The sequence below is a fragment of the Sycon ciliatum genome, chromosome 1 (assembly GCF_964019385.1).
Source record: "Sycon ciliatum chromosome 1, ocSycCili1.1, whole genome shotgun sequence".
Classification (NCBI taxonomy): Eukaryota; Metazoa; Porifera; class Calcarea; order Leucosolenida; family Sycettidae; genus Sycon; species Sycon ciliatum.
This window is the reverse complement of record NC_088643.1, coordinates 14,867,035-14,883,454: the sequence shown is the minus strand read 5'-3', so window position 1 is coordinate 14,883,454 and position 16,420 is coordinate 14,867,035. Positions and strand designations below refer to the sequence as shown.

Here is a 16,420-nt window from a genome sequence, read left to right as displayed (position 1 = left end):
CCCAGCTAACACAACCCTGGTGCCGTAACTAAGGTGAAAATGCTGGCAAAAATTAAATTTTTCTTTTCATTCGCTACGCTCAGCCAACGAAAAATAACGCTTATTTTTATTTTTATGGACCAAATCCAAAAGCGAGTTTCTTCCCAATAATAAGGTGGGGAAGAGACAACGTATAAGAGAAGGAAGAGATGAAGGTAAAAGCCCGGTGATCTTATCTACAGCAAAACAAAAGCCAGGGTGGACAGCCTAATGACTTCCAGGAAGACGTCCATTAGGGACTTGTGGGAGTTCTCAGCAACAGATGCTCCACTTATGGACTGATCTTGCTGATTACCACCATCGCCAGTGATGTCGGACTGTCCTGACAACTGTAAGGAACAAGGAACACACACACAAATCAAGAGAAGGGTCAAACGAATCAAAAGAAAACAGCAAATACACAGAAAAGCTTTCACCAGGATTACCACCTATGGCCCGCGTAATACCAAGATCATAAAAAAAGACTCTAGAGTGTTTAACTAACTTCGCATCTTTTCGCCGATGGCCGAGATTTTTCGATGTGCAATGTTAACGTAACCTTTTTCAGGAAACATCACGCGTGTCGTACAGAGCACGTGCAGAGTCGCAGACGCCACAGAGCAGTGGGAGAGCACGTGCTGGGCTCCGACCTTCAACAGGAGTCTGTGTTTTTGAGGTTTTTGTGCATCGCTTTCGCAATGGGCATGTTTGAGGTCTGAGGTGTCTGTGTGTGTACGCGCGTGGGCGTGTATGTGAGAAAAGGGACAGAGTGTGAGTGTGTGTGTGTGTAATGGTGTGGGCATGTGTGGATTTGGCATTTAAGTCCCCAGCTCTATTCTATTATCATATACGATGGAGACTTGGCAACTTCATGCCTGCACCTGACTCTTGCGCTATGATACACGTCGCCTATGATAGCCCTCAGAATTCCCCACCTTACTCCCCTTTATGTTCAGGCTGCTCGTTTTGGAGCCATCAGTTGCCTGACGATCGTAGTAATACGTGAAACTCAGAGTTGTGACAAAGCTTCAAATCTCTCTTGTAATACAGAAATACCTATATTCTGCCTGTGGCTACTCACAGAGAAAGAGTGGTCGCCACTGCAAATTCCGCATGTAACTGTTCGCTTGGAATTATAGTGGTCACAACTGTATTCTGTGACCGCTGAAAGGGAATTATAGTTTCAACAACAAATCCTGCAGTACGAATCACTCCGCGAGCAGTCTTGAACTGTGTGCTTTACACATGTACATGTATGGTGATTTGTAACTGGTCATGGGGCATTGTGACTGGTAAGCTTATTTGTGACTGGTCATGGGGAGTTTGTGATTGTTTGACTGGTCACGGGGACCGTGATTGTTCATGGGGCCTTGACTGGTCACTGAGTCCTACATATAATTATACTGTACAAGAACCTTCCTTGATATTCAAACACTAACTGTCTTGTACAGGGTCTGATCCAGAGATCTCTACAGGGGAATGCAGTTTATCCAAAGCTGAATAGCTGATACATGTATAGTACATGCATATGAATTCCAGTACAGTCAGACCTCGCCTAACCTCACACATCCCTTTTCCACAGAAGTATCCTGATAGGCGAGGGAACCGGATAAACACACATACTGTATGTTTGCATGGCATATGCTGTAAATCGTTAACCTAGGATTTTCTTGCGGATGTTGCGAGGGATCCGGATAAAGAGGGCCCGAAAAGCGAGGTCTGACTGTAGTACATTTGCGAAATTTAGGGGATTCCCCTGAACCCCCGGAACCCCTGGACTCGTCCCTGTTATAGCATACAGTGCTGTATAGCACCTTACCTGGGTGAGTTACTCGTTTTGTTTCTTCTCAAACTCTGCTTCGCGTTGTGCTCTTTTCTTCATAAATACTGAAAATAAGTCCATGGTAATGTCTGCTCTCTGGTGCACGTTGGCAGCCCGTACTATCTTCTCATGACGTGATAGGTCCGGCCACAATTCATCCAGCTCTTCTTCGTCCGGACATCTATGTTCCGTTTTGAGTAGAATTGCTAAATCTGCATTCACTGAAACCTGCATCACGTGACCAAACAACAAACGAGGCAGAGTACAGCAAGGGTATGACAATAATGTACAGAGTACAGAGTACAGAGTACAAGAGAGTATGGCAAGGGTACATGTGAACCGGCGTGTATCACTGCATATTGACTAGAACAGTGATATGTATACAAGAAGACTAAAGATAATAATTGTATGAGCTGTCGACGAACTAAATGTCCCTTAGGACCTGATTTCAACTTTCATCAAAATGTGACGTCAAAGTTACTCAAAGAAAACGCGACCGCGATCGATCGTGAAGGCAATGAAGTCGATCTTGACTTTTTTTGTTTGCAGGTTAGATCGATCAATCGATCCATTGTAGGCAGCCAGAATGGCGAGAACTAGTAACAATGTTGCATTGAGTTTGTCGGTGTGTGAAGGCAATGCTGCAACCAACCAAGCCCCCAGCTATAGCTAGCATGTGCACACGGCAAAAACGTCAGACGCACCATGGCTTTCAGTTGAAGTTGACACCCCCTCGCACAGCCCCTAACTATCTCCTGCGATCCTTCCCCTTCTTCGCCATCACACCCTGCAACAACCTGCCTGCGGACCTCCTGCTTCATGAACCTCATTCAGGGCGCCTCCAAACCTTCAAGATCAACGTATGTAAGGATCTAATCGGAAAGAGATGGCTGTGGTGCACACAGTACTAGTAGCTGTGACGATGATATTGAGACCCATTTATCTTTCTACTAGTACTTTGCTTGTTATGATTATTGTATTCTTTTTTCTTTTTCCCTTCCGGTTTAGTTATTACACGTCATTATATTATTTGGTGGAATATTGGCGGCCCTTTCTCGCACCAATATATTGTTATTTTACTTGACCATGCAATGCCCATTTGATGAAAACCAGTTTGGCTTCAGGAAACATTGTTCCACCGTGCAGCTGCTAACGAAAGTCACGAAGGACTGGCTCCATGCCCGTGATGGAGGCCTTTCCGCAGGTCTAGCCTGCATAAACCTACGGAAAGCGTTTGACGCAGTCCGCCACCAAATACTCCTCGAGTCCCTCTCCAGCGCAGGAATTGGTGGAATACCACTGAACTGGTTTGCGTCGTATCTGTCGGAAAGGACACAGCGGGTTGTAACCCAACGTGGATGCTCCAGCACCTTGGTCGTCTCAAGTGGAGTTCCTCAGGGCACTGTCCTGGGGCCTGTGCTGTTCAATTTGTATGTCCGTGAGCTCCCCAAGACCGCAGAAGCGCATGGTTTACATCTCCCCATGTTCGCCGATGACATGACTCTGTACACATCCCACAAATCCCTTCACCTTGCTGCACAAACACTTAACTTGGCGCTCTCGTCACTCTCTGCTGCTGTATTGGACCTTGGTCTAATGGTTAATGTAGACAAGCCTGTTGTCTTGTTCCTCTCCCATCCCCAGTTCCAAACCCGCCTCCACTTATCTCCATAAATCATGTCCCTCTGACCGTGGTTGACTAAACCAGAATCCTAGGCGTAAACATAGACTGCCGCTTGACCTGGACACCCCATATTGATGGCATTGTACGCAAGGTGTCAAAGAAGGTAGGCGCTCTCCAGCTGTCTTTCAGATGTTTGTCAATACCTGCTCGCCGTTCCTGCTGTCATTCTCCCGGAACGTTTGTATTGCTCCGCTTCTTTCCTCACGAAGTTGTCTGATCAGGATAGGAACAGATTACAATCACTGTTTCGGCGTGCTGTTCGCGCAGCATGTGGGGCTGAACACTACTACCGAAGTGAATATATCGCAACAATATTGCTCAAACCTGAAAATGGGAGTGCGACTTATATTCGGGGAAATACGGTATCCTAAGGTCAAAAAGAGACTCAAGGGTCATAAACGTTCAGGGCAAATACCTAAGCCATAGTCTAGACGAGTGTTTGTCAGTTCAACAAGCAATCTTGATCCAGCATTGGATTGTTGAAACTGTTGCAAAAGAAGGATCCACGAGCGGGATTCGAACCCAGCACCCCTGTCTTTTCGAGACAGTGCCCTACCGGCTAGGATACCATAGATCACACACACCGGAGATCACCCACCACGGGGATCACACACTGGGGATCACGCACCCGGCTGTTGGGCCCATCTTGCCACAAAACTCACTGGTGCGTCACTGAGGTCCACCATGCCTGGCCAGGAAGGCAATTGATGTTCCTGCTGATGGTGTTGCTCGTGCGTTGGCTCTGGCTGCTCCTGGGGTTGCTCCAGGGATTCAGGTGATGCTTGCAACTGCGGTGGCGAACCGCAAGACTGCGCTGGAGGACTCTACAAGGAACGGAAAGATCACCAATAACAGGATTCAACACAATGAATAAAGCGAGTTGCGCATTCATCATGCCTATCTTTTTCAGGAGGTTGATAACATGATTAGGATATTCTCAGAACAAATTCACAATGCACATAGAGAGCTGGAGCACATATTAAAATGGTGCCTACTAGTGGGTATTTAGATCATACTTACTGTATCACTATTATGATATTATCAGACATATATGTATCACAAAGATCACAATCACATTGGCAAATAATTACTGTTTATATAACACTCCTTTTTAGGGAACAGTGCAGTGCGATATGGAAATGTGCAGTGGTATTTATTGACTCAAAGCAAATTGATGTGTATGTGTGTGGTTATGTTTGTGTGTGTGTGACTATGTGTGTCTGTTTACTCACACTGCGCTGGTGTCCCGACAGTGCCTTCACCGAATATCCAGAGTAAGGTGGGTGACCATGCTGCACCGGTCTGTTGCCGGGACGATAGTACGGAGAGCTCGTATCAGCGTATACAGCTCTGCCACTCGGTCCCCTGGGGGAGAATGCCGTTGGCGTATTACCATACTGTAACTGTTGTAGACTGCTGCCAGTCGTTGCTGGCGGCAGGGGAGGGTCTTGCGGCTGCTGCTGTTGTTTCGTCTGCTGCTGTTGTTGCGGCTGCTGCTGCTGTTGTTTCGGCTGCTGTTCCTGCGGCTGCTGTTGTTGCGGCTGCTGCTGTTGTTGACGCTGCTGTAGGCGCTCAATAAGTGCCAACAAGCCTTTGTACCTTGCATATGTCTGATTCAACGAGAGCACATCATCAGGAATATCGCAAAGAAATAACAGAATACATTGCCAGCCCTCGTCAATGACACCGTAAAAGAGCACAGTGATTCAGGAACCCCGAAAAGGGAAGTGAATTGCACTTGCACAAGAGTTCTGCTACTGAAGCCCAGTATTCCAAGCACTCAAACATGCTTAGCTAAAGTGCCCATTGGAACACATCTACAGATTGTTGTTGTTTGGCTTTATTTAAAGTGGAGTTCCAAAACAGGCCTAAACCTAATGACAATGGTCCCACTGATAATAAGAGAAAAGAAAATATAATAATAAGCGGACAAACAGAACCAAGAAGAAGATACAGCTGTAGTTAGATAACTAATATGAGCACGACAGCAGGGGAAAAAAAGTCACAAGCACGGCAACCGGGAAGAAAGGAGTGAGTGAGTGAGAGAGAGAGAGAGAGAGAGAGAGAGAGAGAGAGGTAGTGAAGCAGATGAGTTCATCCTAGTTGACGGTACTGCCTAACAGAAAGGCCAGGCTTAGCGATTTGAAAGTGGAGCGCTTTCTTTCGAGGCGTGCTGTGTCTGGGAGCTGGTTCCACAGGATAGCTCCAGCATGGCTAATGCGCTTAGCTGAGGATGCAGTGGGGGAGACAGGAATGATGAGTAACTTGCTGTTCCCTCCTCGTGTTCGGAGAGAGGGACTACGGGTGAAAAAGCTTGCAAACAGAGTACTTGAAGATTTGTTCAGGCAGCGCCAAATGAATACAAGGATGTGCATGTGGGTGTATATGCTGAGGGTATGGGCATTCATGCGTTCAAGTAAGGGAGCCGTGTGAGTGCTCAATCCAGCTGGGAATTTCCCTGAACGTGCAGGACCCTTGAGTCTCTTTTTGACCTTACTGGTATTCACTCAAATTCAAGCTATGAAAGGTCATCCACAGTTATATTACTGGTAGTAGCATGGCTAGGTATACTGAAGTCAAAACTGTGTTCACCTTGATGATCCGCCATGCCTGAGATTTTGGTGAATATTGTTGTTTTTTGTTTTGTCTTTGTTTTGTTTCCCCTTCTTTCGTAGGTATGTGCAATGTGATAAAAAACATGTGACTAGTATTTTAAAATATACTACTACATGTACACGTAGTAGTATTTGTGTCAAAACACGTGACTAGTGATTCATGCTCAGCAGCTCATACTTCAAGTAGTAAAACATGACAAAGAAAACTATGAAAACTCACCTGGTCATCAAACAACGCCGGATTGATGCCAATGTTTGGCGTATCCAAATCCATAACGCCAGGGTCGATCTGGTAAGCTGGAGTGGTCAACAACTGCGTGGGTTTCTGCGAGGTCTCCAAAACATTGACTCGCGCCTTCAATTGGACATTCTGCATGCAACAATAAACGCACAAGGGAGAGTATTGGTCTCGTGTTTACAATGACAGATGGTCGAATAAAAGTAGGCACTGCTGACACGATAACTCGAGAATGAGATATCTGTGACTCGCTCTCTTTGTCGCTTCCCCTGTTTCGTCCTATAGGCCATTGTTGGCAATCACCCATATCTCTAAATTACTTGGCAGTCTCAACGACATGCTATGAAATATTGATAGCTTCCAATCTCTCTTGTGTATGATGATAATTATAAAACATGGATCATAGGACCAGTAGGACTCACCTCCTGACTCAATTTCTCCACCTCCGATTCCAATTTCTTCAAATAGGCTTTCGCCCTTTCTCGTGATGCACGAGCAGATGATGCATTTGCTAGTTTCCTACCAAAAAAGCATCGCACAGCAGAAAAACTAATAAGAAATCTGGAATAAAGATTGAACTAAAATACTAATTGATTGAAGGAAATTCTTCAATGTAGCACATGCATCTGCGTAATCCACACCAGTCCAAATCAACAATAGGGAATTTAAAAACTGAACATTTTTGTTCCCTTCTCTTCATAGGCTCTTATAGGGAATACAGGAAAAATGACTAAGATAGTTTATATGTATTTGAGTACTTAGTAAGACAGTGTAAGGATTGCAATAAACAGAACCAGCTGAAGCAACATTGTTGTCACATGACTGTTGTCGCTGCCTTTTCAAATATGACTAAGACAGCAAATTATAACATGGGCAAAGCATTGAGGGAGATAAACATCACCCTACAAAAACATTAGCGGGTCAAAAACAGCATGAAGATCAAATCATAATACTAACAAATTGAACGCGTCCATTAGTTCTTCCGCCTGTGTCTACGCAATATGGCATGCGTTCTATTTCTTTCCTGGCGGCAGACAGATGGAATGCTCTTCCCATTGACTGCCGTCAGGCCCCGTCTCTTATGTAAACATGGTAAAATGTCACCTAGGGTTCCCAGTAAAAAGGCAACGCCTGTTGGGACTCCCCTAGTAAAATAATAAAATCTACTACTACTACTACTACTACGTACATTTATCCTCATTTGAAAATACCGCCATTCCGGCAACAGGCTCTCAGCCGAACCAAATCGATAAATAAATAACTTTGCCAATGTTTCGCCCATTGTGCATCAACAGTGCATTGAGGAAGAGGAGGCAAAAAGCAAGAAACAGCTGAGTTCACGTCATAGTCTCTTTCTGCCATTTTCAACCGCTGCTTGCTGTCCAGTACTCAGGCCAGGGGTGGAAATCTGCCGTTGTTGTACCTGTGTTCAAGGGGAAAGATAATCCTTCCCACCCAGTCCATTACAGTCCTATATCATTGTTGAGTGCAGTTGCCAAATTGTATGAGTCTATGATTAGCCCAGTTTTACTCGTTTTTATCAGCTCCAGCCAGTTTGGATTTTGTCAAAAGAGGTCAACAGTCAATCAATACAATTTTCCCCACTTCTCTCCTCATCAATCCCTACTTCTCTTTGTACATACATCTACATCTACTGTTCTTTCAATCAAATGAACCTCTCGATAGGCAGATTGCCTGTGGGTCATTTCATAATAATAATAATAATAATAATAATAATATTAACTGGTTTGAGGGAAAGAGACAAACGGGAAAAATAATAATAATAATAATAATAATACACAGAGGCAATATGCTTTGGTTCTGCAAGAGTGCTCAATGCCTGATTCAGGCAGAGCGGCGTACACAAAGGCACACAATGAAAAACCTTGGCAAATTTATTCCGTTGTGACTCAGAGTTTCATGGCTGAACCAATCATCAGACAACGATAATGGAATAGGAGGCAGCGCTGGTATATCTAAGTGGAGAGAGGTGTGATAATACGATAGCGAGAGGAGTAATCGCGTGAATGTATACAGGGACGAGCTATTTCAGAAGCAGATGCAGTAGGCGCAGGTCTAGCACTAACAAGTACGCGCTTAATCTCGCTCACACACCACACACACACATACTAACACGCACACACATAGTAACACTCACACACACATACACGCCCACACTAACACACACACACACACATACACCCACCCACAACACCCTAACTTGCACACGGGCGCACGCACACACAGGACACCCACCCACCCACAACACCCTAACTCGCACACGCACAAACACACGCACACACGCATATACACACACCTATAGACACATGTCCACACGTATACACAGGCATCTGCATTCGTACGACAAATCTAAGCGCACACAAACTCCTACAATCACGCGTCAAAAAAAACCGCAGCGGTCATAGCTGTCTATGTAATAGGGGTGGCCAGCAGAAACTTGCGCTGGTGAGGGCATTTAGATACCAGCTCACTTCTCTTGTTTAGGGAGGTAGCTTTTGAAGCTTTCAGGATGTGGAACTTTTCGGTTAAGCATAGGCCACACTTCTTGCTGATGTTACTGTACGAAGGTGCTCTATCCTTGATCTCCCATCTGATGTCGAATCCGCGGTTCTCGTTTTTCAGATCCCAGATGTGCTTGGACAACTTAGTCGATGCGGCGTACTTTTCATGGCGGAAGTCCGAAGTGTGTTTGTTGTAGCGCTGCTTGAATGTGGTAGCAGTCATGCCGACGTAGGTCTTGGCTTCGTTGGATGCTACATGCGCCTCGTACACGACGTCGGAAGACTGGCAGTCACCGTTGAGGGGGCACGACGCCTTGACCCGACAATTACATGGCACAACTGGCGGTCGTGAGTGAAGTTTTGCAGCATTGTGCCCTTTGATAATCGACGCTTAGTTCTTCATACAGCTGTAGCTTACTTTTGTTGTGTTCTTGTTAAACACCTTGTGTAGCGCCGACCCTTCGTGGTACTGTACGGCGGGTTAAACAAAATGACGTCACGGCTGCGCCCTTTCTTCGCTTTTTTCTTCTTGTTGCTCGGTTCATCCTTGTATGTCATGGTTTTCGGGTGGCCACTTCAGGCCAGTGCTACACAAGGTGTTTAACAACACAAGGTGTTTAACGGCAGGAGTGGGCGTTCTGTCACAGACTCCCACAGACCCAAGGCAATTTTTGAATTTTTTTAGGTTCAGGGCGTGCTACGAGGTCAACAACAGCAACAAGAACAACAACAACAACAACAACAACAACTACAACAATAACAACAACAACAACAACAACATCAGCCGCAACAAGAGCAGCAACAACAACAACAACAACAGCAGCAACAAGAGCTGCAACAACAACAGTGACAACAACAATAACAACAGCAGCAACAACAGCAGCAACACAGCAACAACAGCAGCAACAACAGCAGCATCAACAACAGCAGCAACAACAGCATCAACAACAGCAGCATCAACAACAGCAGCAACAACAGCAGCCGCTGTAACAGCTACAACAATAGCAACAACAACAGCAGCAGCAACAATAGCAACAACAACAGCAGCAGCAACAACAGCAACAACAGCAGCAGCAACAACAGCAGCAACAACATCAGGAACAACAGCAACAACAACAGCAGCAGCAATAGCCGGAACAAAAGCAACAACAGCAACAACGACAGCAACAACAACATTGTGCTATATTGAAGAATTGGAGATGGTTCCAATTTGCTCCGGGAAATACCTTCTTTGATCTCGCTCATCGTCCTGAAGATGACTCAGGTTTTCCCGCGGCTTCCGAGCCGGCTTTTCCTGCTGCGGGATCAAACCTTTTTCAGCACTCATGGTGACCGTGACTACTGAGTGTGACGGTTGTAGGCAAACAAACTTTGCAAGGAAAGCAAAAGAGCGGGGAACGCAAGAAGAGTTTGGGAGAGTCTGTAGCTGCTTCTTACTCTGTCAATCCAGGAAAGTTATGCTGGTTTTCATGAGCAACGTGGTTTTATAAAGGAGAAAGCTTCTCCGCTCTCCTACGCGACATAGCGTGACTGACTTCCGTGAACCATTCCACCTCTCAAAGAGATAATTAGTTTTTCAGTACAGTGTGCATGGTTCAAGTGCATGTGGACCCTACATCAGCCACACACATACTTCGGCTTCTTGGCACCTTTTAACTTGCGGTAAACAGAATACAATGGGCTTGGACCGATAGTTGGATGCGCGGGGATAGATCACCCTCGTATCAGAGAATGCATGGCTAGTTTCCTGCAGACCTATTGGTTGAGAACTATTGAGCAGATCAATGATTATTGCGTATTAGAACCTTCACTATACTGTCGTTTTATTCTCTACCAACGCGCAGTTTTGGCGAACAATACTAGAGGTCCGCAAGGGCTTCCTGCGTCACAACTCGGTGGGCTCTGTAAGGAGCTGAATGTGCTGCAAGCCTACCCACCAACCCGAATAGAAACTTTGCCGTGTATTTGGCCCCCAACAGCGAATCGCAACACCACGACGACACTGAGATGGCCGCAGAATCCCTGATCACTGGTCCATCCGCACAGCAGATCAACTCTGAGACTGAGGACGTTACGTGTTTCAGCATAGCACTCGTATTGGATCTTCATTGCCCGATGGGCTCGCATGCACTACCGCATGACTATACTGTAGTACGCGTTCGACCAAGGAGAGTGGGCCCTTTCTGCTCCAGCGAAGTATTGCTCCTATTGCAAGAAGATTGGTCGTGACAACTGAAATTTTGGATTCCTATCCGCGTAGCGCTACAAGACCAGTAGTAGGTGAGTGTACTTTTACTGATGAGGATGCAGCAAGGCTTAGGGTGCTGCTGCACTGGAGTGGCAAGGGTGCTGCTGCACCGGTGCAGCAAGTGTGCTGCTGCACTAGTACGCCGGGTCGCCCGCCTGCTGTCGGTGCGTGGAAGGGAGGCGTACTCTATGGTGGTTTCCGATCTTCGCTGCAGGCTGGCTTTCGCCCCGTTGCGTTTGAGTGTTGTGTGTCTGCTTGGGGCTCAACGAGTTTGGCAGCCTCCTATGCTCTTGCCCTTGCTGTCGTGGGGGCCCTTTGTGCCTTGGTCTAGGCTTGTGACTTGAGCATGTATGAGCTTCTCTAGCTCTCTGATCACTTTATTTTAAATATAGTTTTGTGGATATTTACCAAGAAAAATGGCTTTCATTATGTGTGTTGTTTTCCAAACCTTAACCCTGGCAAATTGTGTTTTGTTCGCCCATAAAGAAGCTTTGGGCAACCCCTCCAAAAAATAAAACGAGAGTTTCCAATTCACGTTTTTCCAAATTTCGAAAGTGAGAAGAAACGTGCGTTGGATCGATATTTTCACCTTGAGTTGGCCCACTGTCGCGTTGAAATCTCACGTCGCAACATGTTGAATGCCATTTTGGCCGTGAGATCTCCCGGGAGAAATTGAAGAAAAAAACGTGAACTGCGTAAATTGTCTGATGCCAACCTACTAGCGGCACTGTATCTGGGTTTTTTGTTCTGTTTGTAGTCTATGGTCGGTAGTCCGTTCCAATGAACCCATTTACATGTGGCAACCGAACAACCGAATTATGGACGGCTAGAAGACGCACCATCCCTCGCTAGTAACCAGACTGTCCTCATTATCACTGCTGCCATAATCTTGTCAATGACTCATTCCGCTGATATGTCACTATGCAAAGGCTAGTCCGTGAACGACCGGGCTTGGTTAGGGAGGTGCCAAGCCTATTGGCTGGTCGAGCTGAAATCCCCACTCTCAAATTTCCAGTGACAACACTGTCCGCCATTGCCAATATCAGGGTTTCTCCGACGAGTTAACATAATTGTGGTTCACAATGGATGTGTTCACGATGGGTGTAGAACTGGAAAACTTTCTGACCGAGTTGGCCATGCTCCTTATTCATACCTTAGCGCTATATATACTGTTTTCTGAGCTAGCCCGAACGTGAATGAGCATCATGCTTCAATAGCCGTGAGCATTTACATAGTTCGACTGGCTTGTTTCAAAGCCACCACGAAGAAATCCAAAGCAAGAATCCTGTGTTGTATTTTTTCTGTAGCTTGCTGGACACGGTCTATATCGTGACGTAAACAATGGCCGACAATGTACAATGTCATGTATATGTATAGTTTGTACCTGTAAGAACGTACATTGATAACTGGTCACGACATGCAGAGCTTCAGTACAAACGAAAATACAGTGGAAGGAAAAAGAAGAAACACTTAATTATCACAACTATCACAAATCATGGAACTTTGATTCTGAACGAAAGGCAATCATCTAAATGGCTGCCTCGACTTTCTTGTGTATGAGCGTGGTGAGGTACAATTATGAAAGATATATTATGTAGGTCAGCACGTGGACATGTTCATTGTAAGTACATGGAGTGTTTTCCTTAGTTTCCAGGTATAAACAATATCATACTATCGCAAACGATAACTCTGCAAATCTTTTAATTAAAACCAATAGCCACTGCCATCATCTAAGTCTCTAATGCAACTCATATTGTGGTGTTATTGGGACCTCGCCTCCGCTGCTCTTGGTGCCTCACTCGTTCTTGTGTCTTACTTTTTATTTTATTTTTAGGGATACATGTGAAGATCTGTTTTTCTTCGTTTTACGGTCCCTTGTTTTTTTGCAATACCAATTCGGCGGAGAGAATGGAACTCTCCAAAAACCACAAGTAACTCTAAAGCACGAAAAAGGGCCAAAAACTAAACCAAGAACATGTGCATTAACGATTTAACATGTTATTTAGAAAGTTAGTGTCTGACTGCTCCTCTTTGGATTCAGCGCTGACTTCACCAGGGCATCCTTCTTGTGTCACGCTGCACTTCTTTGGATTCAGCGCAGACTTCAGGAGGGCAACCTTCTTATGTCACGCTGCACTTCTTTAGATTCAGCGCTAACTTGAGGAGAGCATCCTTCTTATGTAACAAGGAGGCACTGCTGATACGAGAACTCGAGAATGAGATAATTATTATTATTATTAGACACAATCTCATAGCATGTGACAAGCATAGCTAATGCAGGGACAGAATCCCCTGAGACAAGGGCGTTGAGCCAGCCACGGCAATAGTAAGCTAGGAAAACAAAGCAAATATGAATTAGAGCAGAAAATGAATGGAAAATTACAAAGAAAAACGATTAACGGAAGTGAGCACTATCAAAATTCGTGCATCACCCAGGTATTCGAGAATGTTCTTCGATGATAATTATTGCGTCTAGCTCAGTTGTGATAGTAGATCTTTAAACTGACCAATAGAAGAACAAGTTTTCAGAACGTATGGTAATGATAACCAATGAGAGTAGCCGGAAAACAAAGGGGACTTTAGATACTGGGCTGACTTAACAAGAGGCAGGATGAGCGCGTTACGGGTTGAGCTTGTCGAAAACCAATTGTACTTCATCATGTGTGAAGGGGTTTTATGAAGAAATATTTTATGAACCAGTGTACAGAGATGGTGCTTATGACGAACGGAGAGAGGAGAAGTGTGTGCAAGTCGATAAAGGGCATCCGAAGGAAAACATCGATCCTTGTTGTAAAGAATTTTAAGTATAAATCTATGGTGGACTTCTAATTGGTTCAGAGTTGTGTCAGAAAGGCCACACCAAGCGGTATCGCAATAGTCGAATATAGGGAGAATATAGCACTGATAAAATAATAGTTTACACTGGATGGGCAAATGAGTGCAATGTGGTTGTAGTACCCCTAATGCTGAACTGGTTCGCTTGCATACACAGTTGACATGTGCAGCCCAAGAGAGTTTGCAGTCAAACATCACACCGAGATGTTTGTGCTGAGTAACAACACGGATAGGCATAGTCGAGTCAGGGAAGTATAATGGTTGATCAGGAGGGGATGAAGAAATATACATGGCTTCTGTCTTGTCTAAATTGGGCTGGAGTTTCCACGTTTGCATCCACATGACAGTGCTGTTGATACGATGCTGCATGGTAAGGAGTAATTGTGCAGGGGAGGAATCAGAACAGATAAGGCCAGTGTCATCCGCATACAAACTAACATCGGGGACAACTGAAGGTAGGTCATTAACGTAAAGCAAGAATAACAAAGGACCCAGAATGGAACCTTGGGGCACTCCAGACGTTACAGGGAGGGGATCAGACAAGAAATAAGACAAGCGAACAGCCTGAGAACGAGCAGACAGATACGAGGATATCCAACGCAAGGCAGCATCCTCCACCCGGAAGGTGACCTCCAACTTGGCAAGTAAGCCACGATGCCAAACGGTGTCGAATGCCTTAGCCAAGTCGAAAAACACCATTCCCACATGCTCCCCACAGTTCCTCTTTGTCGCTATGTCTTGGACAAGTCGAGTCACCTGGTATTGAGTTGAGTCACCACGGCAGAATCCCGACTGAGCTGGTGAGAGAGCCGGAGCGATGTGCAGGTAGAGGGAATCGAATACAATACGCTCACAAAGTTTGGAAACTGTGCGCAGCAGAGAGATGGGGCGGTAGTTTGCCGGGCAAGCACGGGAGCCTTTATTCTTGTAAAGCGGTGTCACGATGGCGGATTTCCAATCCTGTGGGAATGTACCAGTTCGAAATGACATATTAAAAATAATGGCGAGAGGATAGGCTATTGATGGTGCAAGAGACTGCAGCACTTCATTCGGGATCCCATCTGAGCCGGGAGACTTTCCACATTTCAGGCGCTTCAGATATTTCCGAACTTGAAACGTAGTGACAGTGATTGTACGGAACGGAACAGATATGAAAGGCGACTGGGACAAAGGGGGAATACGCCACGAAGGATCATCAGGTAGCCCAAATGAGGTGAACTGAGTGTTCAGAACATCAGCTATGCTCTTGGGGGACGTGGCGACCGTACCGTCGGATGCTATCATCGTTTGGGGCATGACACGGCCGGAAGTGTGCCGCTGTGCTCGCACAAACTGAAAGAGTGTAGGTCGATTCGGTGACGTTAGTGATGCTTGGATGGAGCGTATATATTGACGATGTGCTTGCCGAGACAGGTGCTTTACAGCATTCCTTTGTCGGTTATAAGCTGCATGATTTACTGCTGTCGGATATTTTTTGTACACACTGTATAAATCACGCTTGCGTTTTACAGCAGACCTGAGCTCAGCAGTAACCCATGGTGGAGATTGCATGCGGGGTCGTGGAGATGTCACAGTGTGGGTGGCTCCGAATGAGGTGAGGTGACGACGGAAGGCGGACTGGAGCTCACAATCAAAGTGATGAAGTGCGTCATTAACATCAGTGTACGAGTTCAGAGAGGACCAGTTGTAGCCAGCTAAATCAGCGTTGATTAATTGCCAAAGGTGCGAAGGTACTTGTTTGAAGCGATACAGTGAAGAGGGAGGACCAGTGGAAGAGTTGGGGAAGTAGTTCGAAATAGGGGCGTAACATAAAGTGCAAACAATCTGTATATGGTCAGACATACCCAAGGGAGGTGCTTGATCAATTGAGCGCACGAGGCGTGGTCGGTTGGTGATCACCAAGTCCAGACACGAAACAGAGCCATTAGGCGAGGAATGAGTGGGGAAGTCAACCATCTGGTGGAGCCCAAGAGCAGAAAATACTGTGCTAAGGAGATCACCAGCCTTCGAGGTAGAATCGGTGGGACACCAGCTTGAGTTGTGGGCGTTGAAATCGCCAGTCACTAACAGATCATAAGAATCTAAACAGACTGACTGTAATGCCTCAACAAACATGTCACAAAAGTACGACAATTGCATTGTGCTCTGTGAGGGTGGTCGATACATGCAGCATAGTAAGATGGGATTCTGAGATTGAGTAGAGGGGGAGCCAAGTTCAAGCCACACAGACTCGCAGCCAGGGCGTTGAAGGTCGGCACGAGGGGAGACGTACGGAAAGGAGTCCGAACGGACAAGTACGGCAACACCCCCATACCCACGGCTACAATGCGCTGACCGATTGTCTTCCGGAGGTCGATCTCTGCGGATGCAGATATAGCCTGACAGTGAGAGCGGGTTCGAGGGACAGAGCCACGTCTCTGTTAGGCAGATTATGTCAG

The 16,420-nt window shown here is 45.9% G+C and overlaps 1 protein-coding gene across 1 annotated transcript; it reads right to left on the bottom strand.

Moving 5' to 3' along the window:
- Window positions 1-215: 215 nt before the first annotated feature.
- On the bottom strand, window positions 216-10,322 carry LOC135815695 (uncharacterized). Its single transcript, XM_065329060.1, has 6 exons — window positions 10,126-10,322; window positions 6,800-6,896; window positions 6,360-6,509; window positions 4,757-5,134; window positions 4,187-4,348; window positions 216-368 (listed from the first exon to the last, which is right to left on the bottom strand). The coding sequence occupies exons 1-6, from the start codon at window positions 10,224-10,226 to the stop codon at window positions 216-218; spliced, it is 1,041 nt and encodes a 346-aa protein (XP_065185132.1). The 5' UTR covers window positions 10,227-10,322.
- Between the last annotated feature and the right edge of the window lie 6,098 nt (window positions 10,323-16,420).

Coding starts and splice junctions, on each gene's coding strand:
- LOC135815695 (XM_065329060.1), bottom strand. CDS start 10,226: ATGAGTGCTGAAAAAGGTTTGATCCCGCAGCAGGAAAAGCCGGCTCGG. Junction 6,510..6,799: donor TGGAGAAATTGAGTCAGGAG/GTGAGTCCTACT, acceptor TGTTGCATGCAG/AATGTCCAATTGAAGGCGCG. Junction 4,349..4,756: donor TGTCGGGACACCAGCGCAGT/GTGAGTAAACAG, acceptor CGTTCCTTGTAG/AGTCCTCCAGCGCAGTCTTG.